The following is a 20,561-nucleotide window of genomic DNA, read 5'->3' on the forward strand; positions in this document are numbered from 1 at the left end:
CTATAAGTTTATGCTAAGAGCTTGTCGCACTATTCTGCAATCCAACCTACAATCATTGAAATGAACAACTTATTAAATTAATTTGATTTTCTAATTGTGTTTCTATTAAATTAACAAAATGGGTATATTGTTTGGGAAAACCAAGAAAAAAGAAACGCGTGTGACTGAACAAGATAAAGCGATTTTGGTTTGTTAAAACATATTTATCGTCTGCAATATATGTTTGTTTACTTCTGCATCCCAGTATATTTCATGATTTAAAATTTCTCCCCTCTTAGAAACTTAATTGATAAACCATATTTTATTTTTTCATTTTATATTGCTATTTATTTTTTATTTTATTTACATTACTTTTTATTTATTTATTGTTATGAAGAAACTATGTGCGAATTATTTAATTTTAATACTAAATTTTTTGTGAAATACTAACATGAGAAAATATATGAAACTTTGTTTTGGTATCCTTGTTTTTTTTTTATTAATTATATTGTTTCAGCTTCTTTCTTTTATTGAACAATTTGATTAGGATTTTAGATTTATATGCATATTTTTAAATTAACAAGAGGACATTTGAAACTAACGAATTTGGTTAGTGTGAAAAAGCACATAATTTTACGGGAATACGCCATGGCCTTTACGATTTAAAACAGTAAAATTTGGTATGCGTAGTTTACCAAATAAGGTTTTTCAAAAAAAAAAACTTTTTTTTCTTTTTAAAATTCAAGATGGAAAATTCTATTTTGTTGAATTGATTCTCCAAATTTTTTTTACTGCTCTTCGTCTTTTTGTCTTTTACAGCAATCTATTTTTATAATTTACGATCTATAATAATTAAAAAAATTAAAGATGCAGGTGAAAAATAGCGCAGCAGACGCTCTCTTCTTTATATCTAAGAGGCCTTTGACGAATTCCTCACCTGCCATCGCCATGTGAGTAGTCTCTTACAAGTATGATACTGCCTCTCCCTTTCTTCTGCTGCACGTGAGAAGGAAAAAAAGTGAATCAAGACTATGCAAGTCATTCTCTAAAACAAATTTGCCGAGTGAAATACTGAAATGAATACTAAAGGTCAAATTCATTCCCACTTTCAGCCGAAGGTCAACTTTAATATTTTTACTGTCAAAAGTATAACATTTCGAAATTTAAAGATATTTGAGAAAGATGTAATAACATGATGAGCATGTGGATAAATAAGAATGCTTGAACTACTCTTTTATTCTATATTTAATGGTTTTTCTAACAATTTTAGCAGTCTAATCATTTGATATAGAAGTTTCTAGTAAATGGACATCTGGATATGGGACTGTGTACTGTTTATTAATTTAATATATGACAATGTAATTAAGTAGATTGTCTTCCTAGCTAATACCAATGAATAAAAACTGCACAACTAGGTTACATAAAAGTTCTTTTAATCTTTTGCATTTTTTGAAAATTAATCTTTTTTTATGATGATCTTTTTATTAATTTTATGTAGCAACTAAAGCAACAACGTGACAAGTTGAAACAGTATCAAAAAAGAATTTTGACTACTTTGGAATCAGAGAGAAAACTTGCGAAACAATTGTTGCACGATGGTCGTAAAGAGTAAGTAATATTATGAAGTATTATTGTTGTGTATTTGCTAAAATGAGGATTAAAAGTTGGTATAATTTCAAGGTATCTCGAAGAAGATGAATAAGATAAATGTTTTGTAAGTTAGGGTGCTTAGCGTTTTTAAAAAGTGCTTGAAGGTACTTATTTTTTATTTACGTTTTTTGGAAGCCCTTAAAGGTGCTTTTTTTGTTTAGGGTTCGTAAAAAGTGCCTAATTTTCTATCGTTTAAAAAGAGTCTTCTTCTTTGCCTCATTGATTGTCATTTTAAATGACAAAAATGCTTGATTTTTCACAAATTTTAAGGCGATATTTATCAGAAACTAGTTATTTAATCATGATTATGTAAAGTTTTTGTAAATGTTTTTGAATTTTATTGATTTAATATTTATAAATTAAGAACTTTAAACGATAGAAGGGAATAATTTTTATTACTGCACAGATCCTAATTATGATTTTTCTTTTGGAAAGTGATTAAAAATGTTTTTTTTGAGTACTTAAAAGGTGCTTATTTTTTGTTGAAAAAATGTAAGTGAGTAACTGCAATGCATTTATTATTGTATCTTTTTTTTTCTATTGAGTTTTTATATTGCTATATTTTTTATAAAACTTGTCTCTGAGATGTATCAAAACATGTTTAGCATTGCAAAATTTTATTATCCCAATATGCAATCTACCTGAGTAATAGGCATTTTATATTTTAATAATTAAGTTTTAGTTTTGCTCTTTTAGGGCTAGTGCATGGTATATATTTGCCCAGTATACCATTCACTGATTTTTTTCAAGGGTGAGTGCTACTGCTCAGTGTACAATTGTCCAATATATCTTACACTGATATATGTAAGGGTAAGTTTGACTGGCATTTGCCCAGCATACCATACAGTGACTTCTTTTTTTTGAAGGTTAAGTGAAATTGCCCGGCATACCCTACACTGTTACTTTAAATTAGTCATTATACAAGTGAACTACAAATTTCATTGGGTTGCAATATTTGATTCAACATCAAGTGGCAAACGCTTAATAAAAAATTGCCTGGGGGTTAGCATTTGATTTAGATCTTCAGTTATTATAAAATCCATGTTTTTTGTTAAAAAAAATGACCCTAATACGAGTGAACTTTGGATTAAATAGGATTGCAATATTTGTTTCTGTTTATTGGCATGTGACAAAATCAGTATCAATAAAAATGCATCAGGAGTAGTTGGCAAGAAAAAAGTTGCTGAACATATTTATAATGTAAAATATCTCTGTATATAATGTAAATATTATAAGGTTTATTTCTAAAATAAAGAAATATTTTGATAAACAAGTGTAAAATAAAGGAACTTTCAAACTATTACTAAATATTAATAAATCCCCTTTTATTAAATGACTAATAATAAAATGCACATGTGGCACTTTTTCGCTTAAAAAGGGGCCATTGGTCGACAACATTTTAATTTTCATTAGTTAGATTTAGTTGCTCTGTTTCCAGTTAAGACAGTTAATTTTGCCATTTTTGATAGTGCATACTTCCCCCCCCCCCATTTTTCTTCATATTAGATTTCAGTTCAAAAGTTTATGACTAGTGGTGTTGCAAATAGTAAACTTGTATAGCAAAGAAAAATAAATGGAAATCATGTCACAAAGTTTTAAACTCTTTCAATGAGTGAAACTCAAATATATGATGTTTTTTGAAATTTCCTGGGCTTATCATATAAAACAATACAATAATATGCCGTAGTGGTGAGATAAGATGCATACACCAAATGAAAAGAGCATACTGCAGCCAATTTTGTCCAAAATTGTTTCCATGCAAAATTACATACTTTAAAAAGTTGCAAAAAGTTTTATAGTTTACAATTTAAAATTTTCCCACTATTATTAAACAAAGCAATAAAAAATAATAAATGTTGGCATAAAATTAGTTTTCGCTTTGAATTAATTTTGAACAAACAAATTTTATAATTGCGTGTAAAAATTTTTCAATTCTTTTATAAAGTTCTTGAGGTCTGGCGAAAAACGCAAAAAGTAAAATTAATATTAAGGGGTCCAAACTATGAATTGCTCTCCTGACCAAACCATGGGCAAGATATTTCCCAGACTGTGGCTACCCTCTATATTTTGTCAGTCTGAAATCCAAATCCGTTCACGAAAAGGTATAGGTTTATTCAGAGAAAGTACATTTTTGTGTTGGACTTAACTTAAAGTATCTTTTGCATGAGTTAATTAGTTAATTAATTAATTTAAAATTGTTGATTTTTAAAATTATAAATTTTAATTGTATTTATGGTTTAAAGTATTTGTTTTCTGTGCCTAATTTACTAAAATTGCTCTTAACAGGAAAGCAAAGTTACTTCTTCGAAAGAAGAGATTCATGGAGCAAATGCTTACGAAAACTGATGGACAACTCATTAATTTGGAGCAAATGGTATATTTATTTTCAAAAGCACATTTATGACATTTCATTCCTAGAAATATGAATTAATTTTTATCATCCATAGTTAATGAGAGTTTGATTTTTTTTAATTTTATGAAATTAGTTTAATTTATAAATCGAATTTGGTGTTTATGAATAACACTAATCAGAAGAATCGGCAGAATTTCAATCACCCTGAGGCAGAATTTTTTAGAACTTTATGCGACAATTCTCTCTAATACTGATACCTCTCTGAAAGACATTTTTAATTGTAGAAAATATATATGTTAGTTATTTAAAGTACAGAAGCGGTTTCTGTCTGAAAAAAAAAGCCTTCATGCGTAGAACAGTATATAATTTTTTTAATTATAAATGTAAAAATTTTCTTTTTAAATCTAAATGTAAAAGAATACATGTTCTAATATTATTTGCGATATTCTCTTCTTCTGAAAAATATTTGTATAGTTAACATTTTTTAAAATTTTGTTGCTTGGAAATTACTTTTCATAGTATCACTCTGAAATTCTAGCTAAAGCCAATCATTGCTGATTTTGTTTGTTCTCAAAAGAAAGTAGAAAAAAAAATCAGGAGTGTTTATTCTACCTCCAGTGAGAAAAGCATTTTTTTAAATATAATTTTGCCGAAAGAGAAAAAAAGTTGTGCAGAAAAAAATTATAAAAATTTTGCTGATAGAAAAACCCAAACTTTGCTTCTCAAATAAAAAAAATCTTTCTGCATGAACTCTGTAATGTATTGCGACAATGTCGCCGGGAATCTGCCGTGGGGCTCAATCAATCATTTCTCTTGGAACTGTTCATTGTGAATGATAGAGATGTGAAAACGACGAATGTGGATCAATATTAGATTCTACCAGATTATTTGGAAGATTTTACTATTTTTTAATTGGAAATTATAGCAAATTTTATAATTTGCTTTTATATTCTTGTTTCAACTATGTAATTCAAAATCATCCTGACTATCACTACATCCACATAAATTAAGCATACGTATCTAATGCATAATGTTCAAACAATATGTGCATAAAAGCTCTGGCAAGATATGCAAAAATATTTCTGCCTATGATTCTCAATGTAATTGCCTTTTTCCTACCATTTGGAAATATTGTCCTCAAGATGAATAAAGGTTGCAAATATGAAGATATTATTTAATTCATAAAAAAATATATCTGGATTTCAAGTCATTGAGTTTAAAAAATTCATTTTAAATAAAAGTTTAATTTTTCTAGTGATGAGTCAGTTTTTTTTTTAGTTCATGGTTTTTCTATTAATCATTTTTAATTTTTTTGTGTAAACCAATGCTCCTTTTTAGATTAAATTTGGAAATAATAAAAGAATTATGAAAAAATAAAGATCTCAAATATTTTTTTGCATATTATCTGAATTCATTTATATAATTCTCAATAAACTATCTGTCATCAATTTAACTGTCTGCAGTTTTTCATCTAAATTATGTTTATTATTTGAAAATTTTAATTTTCAATTATGCTATGCATTATACAAGTAGAATTTCTACTTAGTTGGCATTTATTTTAAAAACATTTTTAATGGGTTGTTCTTATAACATTTTTCAAAGAATTATATTTTTTTAGTGTTAGAAAAGGATTCAAGATAACTTAACCTATTGTACTTTTATTTTTTTAAAAAATGACCTATTGTATGAATAAATGTATAATGTATACATGTATGTATTTAATTTTAAGCTTATGATATTGAACTCTAAATAAAGCTGTAAATGTTGTAAAATGAGTACATTTTACCAAGCCTGATAATTGAGTTGTAGTTCTTTATATTTTAATTAAATATTTTTTGTTTGTCAGTACTTAAGCAAGAAAAATAATTGTATGTATAATGCATACATTTAATTTTAGGCTCATGACATTGAATTTGCTCAAATTGAACAGAAAGTAATAGATGGTTTGAAAGTTGGCAATGAGTCCTTGAAATCACTTCATCAAGTAAGCTTTTAATATGACTACTTTTTAATCAACAATTTATACTGTTTCTATACAATTTCTTGAAAAAATAAATAAATAGAAATTTATTTTATGCTTCCAATTATGAAATAAAATTTAATAGATCAAAATGTATCTATTAAGCAAATAGATTGTCTATTTTTTACATTAATTGAAAACTTTTATGTTGTTGCTTAAACGAAATGTTTTTATGAAGAATCTTGTGTATATTTTTATGAAAAATTTCATTAAAATATTTATTAAGCAGCTTAGTTATTAATTTATCTTTCCCTATTCAAAGATTGTCACTGAAAATTCTTATACAAGGAAAATTTATTGGAAAACGTTTCTTTTCAGTTATTTAATTACTATAGTCAAATGAATGTGATTCAATTTTTTATGCTAATGTAGACTTAATTTTGGTCACTTTTATAACACAATAGTCATAACTTAGTATGTTAGTTTTTTTTGTACGATACATCAGTTTCTATGTGTTCTAATTCACTGTTATTCTAATACAGTTTAAAAGATCAGATTTAGAATGCTCGAAATTTTCTTAGATAAGTTTAAAATTTGTTAAAGTATTTTTTACTTTTTTTTAATACATTATCATTTATTAAAAAAAATGTTTTTTTCTCCATCTATTAATAGTTTAATTAAGAAAGAGCAAATTGTACTTACAAAGTATTTGCATAATATTTTTGAAATAAAAAAAAATATCTGTTTCACACTTGTTGTTTCCTTTACATATAAGGAAATAAAGAATTTGTTCATTTAAAAATAAAATTACAGCAAGTTTCTATTTTTTTTGGAGGAAATTATTTTTTATTAACCAACTCTAGCAATTGTTTCTCGTTCATTACTATTTATTTCTTCTCAAATATAAATATTTCCCACAAAAACATTGGGTTTCGAAATATACAATTATTGTAGCCTTAAGTAAAAACATTTTGTTAATGATAACTAAATAGACAATTACCGAAGTTTGAAAAATAATCATCGGTAATTGAAAGAAGAATTAACCTAAGAAAAGCAGATTACGTAACTCAATAACTAATAAATGAAGAAGACTTAAAACAATTCCAATAAGGAATGATTTTTGCTAATATTTGTTAAGTTTTTCTTATTTTTAAAAATTTTGTTATGATCGTTAAGATTAATATCTAGCAACATGTAGCCTGTCTCTCTCTTGCTACTTTTGATTGACATCTATTTGAGCGTGAGCTTATGAAAAAAAAATAATGATCTTAATTTTAAAAATTACGAGAGAAAAACAAATTTTCCACAATGATAGATAAATAGTCAATATTTGAAGCAAAAATGTTGAAAATCACAAAAAAGCAATTGAATTTGCCATAACTTTCAAACAAAAATGGATTTTAAAAAAAACTCTCATTAAAATTGTATACAAAAAGTTTTTATCAGTACATCGAATTTCAAGTTAGTAGTAGTTAAATTTCAGCAGACAGTAGCTTGACCAATATAGTTTGTTTTTACTGCAAGTTTTTTTACAGTTAATAATTCTTAAACTCTTTGTCAAATCTGAAATTTTTTTATTCTTTCGAAATCTAATTTTCTCTACACACTTTTGTAATTTTAAATTTCTAAGACTTTTAGATTATGAACAGCAAAGAGAAATGAACAAAAAGAAAAGTAAACAGAAGAGCATTTAAAATTGTTATAACTTTTGAACAAATTGGAATTTTGAAGAAAAAAACTCTGTAATATTCATAAACAAATGGGGCTCTAAGCATAAATTCCTACTCTGTATTTGTATTCCTGCGGCCTGTGGGGCAGATTGTATGATATTTTTTGCAACAAGCTTAACTGTTAGTAATTCTTGAACAAATATTCGATTGTTAAACTATTTTGTTCTTTTGTAATCCTTTCACACTTTTCTACACATTTTAGTAGTTTAAAGTGTCTAAGTCTTATAGTTATTACCCAGCAAAACAAAATGTGACATCAGACCAGCTGCTCTTACCAGGTCTTGATCCAGAGAGATTCTAAAACTACATATCTTTTAAACATAGTTTGGTTCTAAAAAAAAAATTCATTAATAAAAATTCAAAATATGCAGAATATTTCCTTTTTATATATAAATTGATTCTTCTGCTTTTTAAAAATTCCTTTTTATAGCTTTTTTACTAAAGCTTGTTTTTTCGAAATTTTTGATTAAGTAACTCAATATTTGAGATAATTCATCTTCTAGTTACTAAAACTTAGTAATATGTTGAAAATATTTATTTTTATGCTCATCTCAAATGTTATTTCTTTTTAACAATTACAGATGCTTTCAATTGACGAAATAGAAAGGATCATGGATGAAACACATGAAGGCATTGAGAAACAACAAGTTAGTTTTCACTTTTTGTTTTTTAAAAATAAAATAACTGAAGTTTTATGAATATATATATCAGGGTTAGGTTTTATTCATGCAAGGCATGAATAAAACCTAAGTGAATTAAAATAATCTTCTATTTAATGCCTATTTAAAATTGGCGGAGCCCAAATAATGCTCCGAAATCTGTGAGTTTGAGTTTTTATCCTGGGAAAAGTAGAACAAGTTTGTTGTTTTATTATGTTACGTTTCACTGAAAAAGGGAAACATTAATAATTATTGGTTTATTAAATAGGTTATAAAATTAGTATATTTGTTACCTATTAAACTGCATTAGTACTGATCAGTTTTAAAATAGATAATTTGGGAAGAGGTGTTTTATGAACCTTCAAAGGGGTTACAAATCAGAGAAAATTGTTTACTTGTAGTAAATTTTTATGATCATAAGTTGGCCCCAAGCAATAACATCATTTCAAAAGATACTGAATACAGTTAATCCTTATTCTGATAGGATGAACTACAAAAAAACATGTTTTTCTTAACATAAAGCCACCAAGTAGTACAATAAATAGTACTAAATAAAAAAATAATGGAATTTTTTAGCTTTATTAAATGTGTTGGTAGAAGTGTTTCAGTTTTTGCATGAATTCATTGTGTTGTTCAGTTGTATATTTTAAATTTGTGATGTTTTTGTATTGCTTTATATTATATTTTTAGCACCATATTTGTTCATTTCACACTTGTTCTTCTTAGGTGCACTATACTTGCCTATTGTTATTTTAAACAATAGATTCTATCCAGTCTCTGTTAAGTTATGTTACAATCTCATCTTTTTTTGAAAGTAAAAAATAATGCAAAAAATTAATTTGTTATAATTAATCTCTGCCTACTTTATATATAACCAAAAGTTGTAGCAGTAATGTATTAGATAGAAAAACAAACTTCAGTTCTTGTTTTTAAAATATTTTCTTATAGTTTATCTCTATCAGCTTTATAAATGACTTGTTCTAAAAGTAATCAAATTAACAAAAAATAGTAATTATATAATTGTTTTAAAAATATAATCTCTGCTTTCTATATAAATGGGTAGAAATTCTAGTGATATTGTAATTAAAAGGACTTGTTTTTTAAATGATACTTTTAAAAATATTTTCTTTATGTTCATTAGTTAATCTCTGCCATTTTTATAGATAATAAGTTCTAATGAATTGTAATCTAATTAGGAAAAAGCAATTTAAATTCTTATTTTTTAAATAATGCTTTGAAATATATTTTATTTTAATAATCCCTCCCCTCTGTATAAATAAAAATAAGTTCTTGTGATAATCTGAATAATGTTCTTATCTTAAACATTTTGTTATTATTAATCTGTGGACCCTCCATGAAAGTCAGTAAGTTCTAATGGTAATTAGAAAAAGAAACAAGCTTAATTCTTTGTTTTTTTTATATAATGTCTATAAAATATTTTGTTATGATTATGCTTCATGCTATTTAAGAAGGACATCACATTATAATCATCATCTAACCAAGGAAAACAACTTAAACACTTGTTTTCCTTTTAAATAATACAAAAATATTTTCTTACAACACTTTTAATTAGAAATATTTCATTTTCTTCTGTATTAAAATTTACTTTATGATTTTACATTATCAAATTATTACTTAATATTATCCAATTTCATAGGGTTCAAGCAGTTTTAAATAGAAAAAAAAGTATTAATTAAAAATAAATATATTCTGAAAAGTTTTAAATTTAACTACTTTTTCATTAAGAGAGAATTTTGTTTTTGAGTTAAAAAACTAGAATTTATTTCTGTCTCTATTCCTAATCTAATCCTAAATAAATACGTCAAGTATTTATTTTGCTGCTATTTTCAGTTTTCACAGATGTATATATTTTATAGTTTCACAAAGTACCTTTACATTTTTAATGCCATTTAAAGCTAACAGGTAAATTTTTTCATTGAATAAGAATTTGTTAGATAAATATTTTGCACATTTTCTTAAAGTGTATTATTTATTTATTTTACTATTCAGGATTGAACATCTCTTGAATATAATTAAAGGAAGTTTGCTTTATTATAGCAAATCCAATGTAGTGATAATGTAGCTCTTAAAGCTTTTTTTTTAAATTTATATCTCAAACTTAATATAAATCATCTTTAAAAAGACATGGTAGACACATGAAGAAAAAGCAGCTTATCCTACTGACGGTTCTGCACCTGAAAAGTTGTACTTTAACATATATTCTTCTCTGCATAGCATAACCGGTTTTTCCATGTTATTAGATAGGGAAATAGTGTATAGGGGAGAAACATTTTACCAATTTTGCCCATCTGCTAAACTGTCAGTGGGTTAAACAAAAGCAGAGTAAATGGATAAAATAAAATAAAAAATGTAAAACACATAATAAATGTAAAGTGACAAAGGTTTGCTCATTTTGTTAGCTGGCCTAAGCCAAATTGGTATGTAAGTATCTAAAAAAAAAACAACAACTATGTTTTCTATTTTTTTTTTTTATTTAAAAAAAGAAAAAAAAATCTTCTACTTGGGGCATATCTTGCAAGAAACTGATATTGCCGATGATTTCAATTCTGTATAGATAAATTAAATTTATCTTAAAACTAATTTTTATTTATTTTATAGGAAATAGATGAGCTCTTAGGTGGAAAACTCACAGAAGAAGATGAAGATGCTGTATTAGATGAATTAGAGTCCCTTATTGCAGAAAGCTTACCCACTCCACCTACTGCTGATGATAAGCAAATACCTGCTGAAGAAGAATTGGACTTGCCAGATGTTCCTACAGAAGATTTACCCGGTAATTTTACCATATGTGTTTTTAAATCTTAATTGTTTTAGTTTTTTTTTTAAAAGTCACTCTAAAACTTATAAATTAATGATTTTTTACTGTACCATTTTCTTAAGCCAAGTTTATGTCTCTCAATATTAAAAATAAATAATATATAAAGTTCAAATTTGCAAGTTGTCAGTAAATAAATGTATGTCTGATCTCGCTACTAGCTTTATATGTTACTTATTAAATTTTATTTAGCATTTTTTTTTTTAGAAATTTTTTTGTATCTTCTTATATTTATGTGTTCTTTGTTTGATATGTTTTATTTTTAATTCTTTTTGTACTCCTCACACTCTTGTATTAATATATTTTGCTTTGGTTACATTGATATAATATTAGAAAGCACTCTAATCTGCGTATATAATTATATAAGCTGATGACAAGATTATATCTTTTTATTATTTTATTTTTAGGCTTTTTAATTATTATTTCTTAAGTATTTAAAATAATTTTTCTTTTTTTAAACAAATATTTATCCTTTTTATTTATTTATTTGTTTTCTTCGTATTTTTATCTTATATGGATTCCATGTGTTTTCAGCTTCTGCGCAGTTAATAAAACTTATTAATTTTCTTTGTGAATTTCTTTTTTCTTTTAATTCTTTTTTGGCTTTTTATCATGTTTTATATATATATATATGTTACCGAGAATAACTGAAATCAAGAGTAAGCCAATTTTCACCAGTTAATGTCAACAACCGCATAGTCACTTTGGTGAATGTCTGAAATCTTTGTTTTATCCCATTTGATATGAATTTATTCATTGATATTATTATGTTTATTCGATAGATTAGGAGAATTATCAGTGTTCAGAGTACCACTTAAATGCATAGTGGTACTCAACCTTAAAAAAACATTGATGTAGGTCATACCAGGCAGCGGCACTGAGCTTTAAAACTTCAGAGAAGTGAATACCGGGCAAGTGTATACTGGGCAATGACATTTAATCAGAACTAGTGTATATTTTGGACATTTACCAAAGCGATTATGTGATTGTTGACATTTACCGGTGGAAGTCAACTACCACCAATTTTAACCATTCACAATAACATATACACTTTAGCTGCTAAAGTCTTTTTCAATCGTAATTTATTGATAGTCCTTCTAACCTTTCTTGATATGTATGTTAATTGCTTGACCTAAGCGCTTCTAAAGCTGTAAATTAAGTATTTTGTGATTAATATAAAAATAAAGTTTTAGTATAGAAGTGTTTCCGTATTGTCCAACCCATATATAACACACACCTGAAAAACCGTTTTCCCATTTAATAGCAAAGAACATTTTTTTATTTCTGAGAAAACAACTATGTTCTCTTTTGAGTTGATGGCCCTTATTTTGTAAGCTCTTTATTTCACCACTCTCAAAAGCTGCTAAATGAATAAAATAGACCTATTTCATATTCTTTATCTTATTAAATTTTTCTTTTAATTTTTAATCCTTGTCATTCATCTGATTGGCTAAGGAACTCGATCTAAGCATTACCATATAACTAAGACATTTTCTAAAATGAAAAATGTTAACTTATATCATTTTCCAATATTCTATGAATTGTATTTTTTAGTTAATTATAATTTATTTGAAATGAAGGAATTATAAAAATGTGTTTTTCATTTGTAGTCTATAAGTCAATTGATATAAGTTTATGTAGGGTTTATTTGTAGTTTAAATCAAGTTTTAAAAAAAAATCTTAAGTGTTGAAAAAAAGTCAGACAATTTTTGTTCAAATAATTAATTTGAATAATTTTTTAAAAATTGAAGGTAAACGTTTCTTTTAAAAAAATAATTTATATATTTTTTTGGTAAATATTTTAAAAACCTTTTTTTTTTCTTTTTCGTATTTACTTGCTGATTTTGCTTAATGATTTGCAGTATTTTTTTTTAAAGAAAAACATGAAGTAATGTTGGCCAATATTATTATTGATACCAAATTCTGGCATGATTTCCCTTTCTTGCAGCATTACAAAACAGGAGAAAAAATATAATTATAGTTTAGCTCCATGGTGCCTTTTTTCTTAAAATTATTAATAAAGGTGATATTATTTGCGAAAATTAAAAAATCATTTAAATATTTCAAAACTTATGTTGGATTTTTATTCTACAAAAAATATTTTTATATGTTTTTATCTAGGGGTTCATACTTGTCTGATATTCTTGTTGAAAAATATTTTTTTTCTACTGCTGCTGATGAAAAATATTTTTTTCTCCTGATTTTTCTACTGAAAAACTTTTTTCCCTAATATTTTTGAATTTGGTCCTTTTGAATTTAGTGATTTTCTATAAACTATTATTTAACACTGCACATATTATTTATAATTTAAATTTTTTAAAACTATGTTATTGCTTTTGTTTTTCTTTACTGCTTGGGTAAAAGGAGTTAAGTCAGCACAAGTTGACTAAGATAAAGCTTAACTTTAAAATTCAACGATTATTTATTTTTATTTATTTCATTTATAAGGCTGCATTTAAACCTCATGTGAACCAAAACAGGACTTGACTTCTTTTTCCCGAATTGCAAAAATTTAAAACATGTAAATTGTATGCTAATTTTATTTATTTATTTTAAAATTGTAGAACCAAAGAAAAAAGTGCCGAAAATTGAAACTCGGACATTAGTGGAAGCATCATGATAAAATGTGAAGTGCTTAAGTAAAAATTGTTTGTGAGTGGATGTATGTACGGTTTATAAACGTTGCTATAAAATTTTATTTCTTTTAATAAAAATATAATTTTTTTTTTTAAATCGAGAATTTCAACTGTAAAAATTTTGTATGGTGAAAAAATTTTTTGCCTTATACTACTAATTTTTTTTGATTTATTGATCAGTATTGATAATTATGTACATATGTTTATATGTAAATTTGAATAATAAAATTTTTCAAAGTGTTATGCTTTGTGAAAACTTATTTATAAAAAAAGTGTATTCATTCATTGCACTGCTTAAACTATCTAATTAATGATGTTAATAAAGTAGCGCTTATCTTGAAATAACCATACTAAAAGGAGAAAAAATAAAGAGGTTGTATTTCAAAGATTACATGTTAAGTCCTAAAAACGCATATAGAAAGTATAAGATAGAATGTGTAATAGTTAATCATTATTAAATTTTTTTCGTGATCTAGGGCAATTGCTTTGGCAAGTGAAAGAAAACTATTATTTCAAATTCAATATTCAAATAATTTTTTTATAACCAGAAAACTTAATTACATAAATACATGCTTTATTAAAGATTTTAACAAAAATGAATAATAACTGTTCCAATTATTGATACATAATATTACGAGTATTACTTTATTTAAAGTGATTCATCATCAATATAAATATAGTCTTCTTCATTAGCTGTGTTTACACTTCAATCATGCCAATTTGTCCTTGAAGTTTAATAATATGAAATGAATTTCAAGAAGTTCATCATATGTTTCCTCTTTCATCTTGCCACAGTTCTGCCTGTTGGTTTTAATAAAGACCTGCTTCTCATTTTCTTATATTAATGGCATTAAATTCTGTATCTTTGTCATACTCATACTTAAATTGTATGAAACAAGGTTTCAACTTTTCTAATTTTATCCAATGCATTTTTAACCAATTTACTGGTTAAACCCAACTCTGCTACATTTTGCAAGATATTTTCAATTTCAAACTTCATTTTCCACCCTTTGATATCAAACCGAAAAATCTCTTGATCATTTTATAATGGGTAATCAAGAAAAGAGTTCTTTGTCAGAAACTAGCTATTTTATCATGATCATGCAAAGTCTTTGCAAATTTATTTCGCGTTTTTTTAACGTACATAGTACATATTTTTTGAGTGCTTAAAAAGTATTTAAAAGGTGCTTATTTTTTGTTGAAAGATTTGGCTGTGAAAAAAGCATTTTATTTCTTACTCTATCATTCCTAAAATTTGGCGGCACAGTGGTTGAGAATCACTGCTTTTAGGCCTAAATCCTTAGCCATATTCAGTCTTTTACAAGAGATCGCCCTTTTTGAATTTTGTCATTCTTATTATGTCATGTCACTGTCTGACGACCCATTTTTTATTTGTAGAGTATTGCTTACAAGTACTGTATGTTTGGACCGTTGCTTGAAATGCAAATTAAATTTAGTCGAAAATGCCTTGTAATATTATTTTTCTTTCACTGGCTCTATATTTCCTTCTCCTTTTGCGCAGTGTTGAGTTTGTACATTTTCTTAAATATTTAAGTTCGGATTTAAGTATTTTCTCCTGGATATACGGTCTTGTATACGCAGGAACTGAGTGTATATGACCTAAGAGATAAATTCCATCGATTTTATTGCCTGGAACATGGTGTCCACGGCGATCAATCAACAATGAAACTTGTTCTTAACAACAACTGTCGTATAGTCTACAACTAATCTGATAAGTATCCTTAAAAATTAAATCCAAACCGAAACATTATCTTTTCCGCTTCTTCGAAAATAATACATGAAATAATGTGATTTTGTAATTTTACTGTTATTCTTTTGACGCGTTCTTTTTATTTCTTTAATTTTAACAAGTCCTCTTAATAAGATATTTTGATCAAGCTGGGTCTGATAAAATGCCTTCATGGCAACTTTCCTTTCACATGAAATGATTTTTTTCGTCGCACTCTTGTCGACGTCCACGTGGTAGATTATTTAAATGTTTTATTTTTCCGGCATAAAATGTCCACTTCTATGACTGTATCCTATGACTATGACCATTCTATTAGACATTTCGATCCTATTCAGCACCTATACAGTTTCTTTTTCATTTTCAAATTATTTGTTGGGATTTTTTCATTTCTATAATCAGATGATGAATCCGAATAAATATACAATTATTTTTTTAGAATCCAGCTTTCTGCCTTTATGTTGAATTAAGAGCAACCAGTTTCATTATTTTCCTTATTTGAATAATTCTTATTAACATTTTCTATTTTAATAATATGACGATATAATTTTTTTCCTAAAAGAAACAGCACACACTAAAATTTAAATTTATAAGTACTTGCTTCTGGGGCAATTCAAATATATCTGATTTATAATTTATATTTCTCGTACTTGACTCCTGTGAGCGATAACAGTTCTCGCCTAATTGAGACAATAAAGTTTAACTTGACCTTTATTATAATTTAAATACATAATAGGATTGAGTTCATCAGATTAGCCGTTCGATTAAATTATTTATTATTCAATGGCTGGAAAAATTTTGTCATTTAGTGGTGTTAATACTTAATATTAGGCAAATTTGTTTTGAATATATACAGGATGGAACGAATGAAGTGATTTGATATTAAAATTTCATGAATTTGAGAAAATGGAGTTAATCGATTTGGCAAGTGAAAGCATTCATATTCTGTTCAAACACTTTTAGGTTTCCTAAACATTCTACAATTCGCGATCGCAACGTTCGAGCACGCCCTCTAGCGGGAGCCTGAAAATATCGGGCATTAATTCCATCATAACCATTGGCAATGACGGACGCCATTTTCTTAGCAGCAAATAAGAAGCAAAATTTCCCCAAGGAAAAGGCTGAAGAACTTGAAAAAACTAACCAGAACATGCCAAACATTGAAGCAGAACACACCAAGAATTTGAAGAACAAATTCTCAATAATTTTTATCTTTCTATTATCAACAACATAACTTCCGATTTCATGATAACTTGCTGTTACAGATGTGTGTGTTACCGTAAAATAATTTTTTCTATCTTCAATTCATTACAAATTAAAGTGAAGTCATCATTGTTCCGTCATTCCAATGAATAAAGTGAATTCAGTACGTACAGAACTGTGATAGTTATAGAATATTCTTCTCTTTATAGAATAATATATATTTCTGTATCTATATAATTCTGAAAACAACAATAAAGAATCATCCGAACTACTTGAAATAGTTTTATTTGTGATGATTATTAGTAAATTTTTATCGTTTTCTTGGTAAATATTTTTTAGTTTTGAATGAATAATTTCAACTAGAATTCAGCTATTCTGTTTTTAAATTACATATTGAAATTTATATCGAGATCTTGCAATTATAAAATTTTATTGTGTGGTATGTCCTCTTAAAGTATAATTGTTGTTGTAGTTCATTTACGTCACACTGGAGCTGCGCAATGGGCTATTGGCGACGGTCTGGAAAACATCCCTGAGGATGATCCGAAGACATGCCATCACAATTTTGATCCTCAGCAGAGGGGATGGCTCATCCGCTTCGGTAGCCCGACGACCTGCACGCGAAGTCGAGCACTTTACAGTAGAACAGTTTAACGAGGACCAATACCGCACATCCTCGGTCCGTCCGCTGACTGATCCAAATGGTCACCCACCTGCACACTGGCCGTAGCCAGTGATGCTTGACTTCGGTGATCTGCTGGGAACCGTGTCTTAACGATCAGTCCACTGCGGGACTCTAAAGTAATGAAGGGATAATCTATGTATATATTATTTGAGAACAAAGTTTTCAAACGAAGAACATTTCATTTGGAATTCTCCGGGTTTATAAAGAAGGTGAGTGTCTTGATTTTTATAATAAAAAATTTGCTTGTAAATATTTTTTTTTCCTTATTTGATGATAGTTCTCTACTCAATGGTTTTTTACGTCTGATNAATTGGGTATAATATGAAAAAAACACAACTACTTCGATTTAGTAGGAACAACATATGACGCAATGCTAAACGAATGGAATTTAGTTGTTGTTTATTTAGTTATTGTTATTAGTAGTTGTTGTTATTTGTTTTAGTTGTTGTTGTTTATTTAGTTGTATTTAGTTTCAATAACTTTTCTTTATAATGCAATAAAATCTGGCGAGCAGCTATTTAAACGATCGAACACTTCGTTTGTTTATTTGTGGCTTGAAGTTAGGCTCGCAGAAAATGCCGTTCATGGGTTAAATTTAGTAGGAACAACACAACCTGTGACGTAAACTATATTATACCCAATTCTTTGTTTTACTTTTTTTAGTTTATGATTTTCAGATAAAAATTGTTGTCAAGACACTTTTTTTGAAAAATTAAATGGTATAACATTATGTGTTTATGTATACTTCTTGCATATTCTAATGTTTGAAGCAATATGATTTAGGAAAGTATGGAATAAAATCTCAGTACTTATGTATTAATGCCACCGCAGCTACAGAATTGGCGGTTTTTAAGTGTCGCCAATCGACACCTAAAATTTTTGCAACAAATCATAAAATGAAACACTTTATTTAAAACCAAAGTAGTCAATCGGATTTCGATGGGAAAGGGACCGATATAGAGTTTAACATAGATTCAAAACAATCTCTATTTTATTTTCTATCTTAGCAATCTCTATTTCTGTCGCCATATTAACTCTAATAAGTAAGATTCCAAATGAAGTAACATTTCCAAAGCGTACTTTTACCAAGATAAAGTTTCATGTCATGGGAATTGGTACACTTTCGTTTTTTTGGTAAAATATTTTGCTCCTGAAAATTGCATCTGAAAATTGCTCCTGAAATTGCAGCTTGTTTTGCTATTGACAAATCCTAAAGACGAATTTTCGTAGCACTAAAAAATGGCGTAAAAAAAGAATTGATTTTTTTTTAAAATTTTTTTTTGTTTTGTTTTGTTTTGTAAGCATTCTTTATTTTACGTTTTTTAGTTTCTAAATAATACTTTTCATTGAAACTTAAAATTTTTTGATAAATATTGTTGTCAAAAAACTTTTTTTACAAAATTAAATTTTATAAAATTATGAGGCTTATGTATACTTTTTGTTCATTTTAATTTTTGAAGTAATATGATTCTTAAAACTATGGAATATAAAGTTTAAATAAGCCTTTCATGTTATATCATCAAATTTAGTAGAACTATTTCTTAGGCATTAGGTTTTAACTTTTATAAGAATATAAATTTTTTTTTCTGTTTATTTACAAATATTTTTCCGATGTGTTTTGGATGTTCCTTCTCTAAAAAAAAAAAAAAAAAGATTTACCATTTTGTTTTCGTTTGCATAAGAAAGAATTTTAAAAAATTTTCTTTTTTAAATTTAATAAGTCACATTAAAGAAGGAAGGTTACAATGCTACACGCTACATTAAAGACGTCTCCAGAGTAAATGAATGACTGTTCATATAGAAATCGCGTCTCATACAACAACGCCCCTTATAGTTCGTTGCGATCGCGAATTTAAAATGCAAATTATAAATTGCGTAAAATTTTAATTTTAATTTTGTAATTCATAAAAAAATGTAAAGGGAGAGATTGCTGATAGGTAAAAACCATTAAAAGAACAAGGCTATGGAGTTGAACATTAGTAGTCGTAAACCCTTAAAATTGAGTCGGCTGTTCAACGGCGGTTATAAAAAGAAATTTAAAAAAAAAACCCTGTTCTGAGAAACTTGCAGTCGTATCGTGGCATATATATAACTAATCAATAATCAAGGAGAAGTGAAACATGTCACTCGTATGATTTTAGAACAGTTTGTTCCATTATCCTGAAACTTGGAAAAAGGTAGCATGAGGCTTTTTCAGCCTCCTGTCCCGAAAATCAATCAAAAATTTCGATTAAATCGTTCAGGAGAGACCTTAGAAAAAATGGAATTTTTTCATTGTTTTAGAATAAATAAAATTACAGACTATTCTGTTTTATTTATCAAATATTTAAACGGTTACATTATTCCTATTTGCACCGTTATAACTCTCACTCACAAAAAAAGAGTTTATTGTACGTTCTTCAATGTATAATTATTTTTTTATTCGTTATATCATATAAACTCAATGGTCAACATGAACGCAATTGGTGGGGACTACGCCGCAAAATTAGTAACTCGAATGTTTTATAAGACCATGAGCTTATTTTTTTTAAACGTTTTTATATAAATCTAAATAATTTGAAACCAACTGTAATTGAAATGAAAAATGTGTTGCTTTCTGAAAAAAGAAGCAAAATTAATAATGAAATAATACCAATTTACGTAACATTAAATATCTTCATACTTCTAGGAGGCTTCGCCCCCTGCTCGCTGGCGCTCGCCAACCCCCGGAACTGCTTTCGCAGTTCATTACGGATTGCTTCGCAATGCAATGCTCGCTTTGCTCGCTCATTGGATACGTTCTTAAGGTCTAGCTTTTGCATACTTTTTTGAATACTGAAGTTCCGAAAACTTTTCACTGTACAAAATTCTAAACCTGTACATTTCAATATTAATTTGAAAATGCAAGCAGTTCACATATTTTTCTTAATCACACTATTCTAAATTTCAGTTGTTGAGAAAAGTAACTGTTGTAAGTTTTGTTTCAAAGTCTTTCCTACCAGAGGGCTAAAGCCATGTGTTGTAAAACAATATGAAATAGTAGTCTGCCACTGAACGCCGGATGTAAAGCATCGGCTTTGATGAAGATAATTTTGTATTTTTAATTCTCTGAAGGGCACCACCTTAATAATGGAACTCCTGGTT

At 27.2% G+C, this 20,561-nt stretch overlaps 1 protein-coding gene across 1 annotated transcript; it reads left to right on the forward strand.

Annotated features, from left to right (window-relative positions):
- Nucleotides 1–15: 15 nt before the first annotated feature.
- On the forward strand, nt 16–14,046 carry LOC107455855 (vacuolar protein sorting 20). The gene is made up of 7 exons (XM_016073571.3): nt 16–187; nt 1,478–1,587; nt 3,916–4,003; nt 5,880–5,966; nt 8,254–8,319; nt 10,951–11,125; nt 13,732–14,046. The coding sequence occupies exons 1-7, from the start codon at nt 119–121 to the stop codon at nt 13,785–13,787; spliced, it is 651 nt and encodes a 216-aa protein (XP_015929057.1). The 5' UTR covers nt 16–118; the 3' UTR covers nt 13,788–14,046.
- Nucleotides 14,047–20,561: the final 6,515 nt, after the last annotated feature.

The sequence above is a fragment of the Parasteatoda tepidariorum genome, chromosome 7 (assembly GCF_043381705.1).
Source record: "Parasteatoda tepidariorum isolate YZ-2023 chromosome 7, CAS_Ptep_4.0, whole genome shotgun sequence".
Lineage (NCBI taxonomy): Eukaryota > Metazoa > Arthropoda > Arachnida > Araneae > Theridiidae > Parasteatoda > Parasteatoda tepidariorum.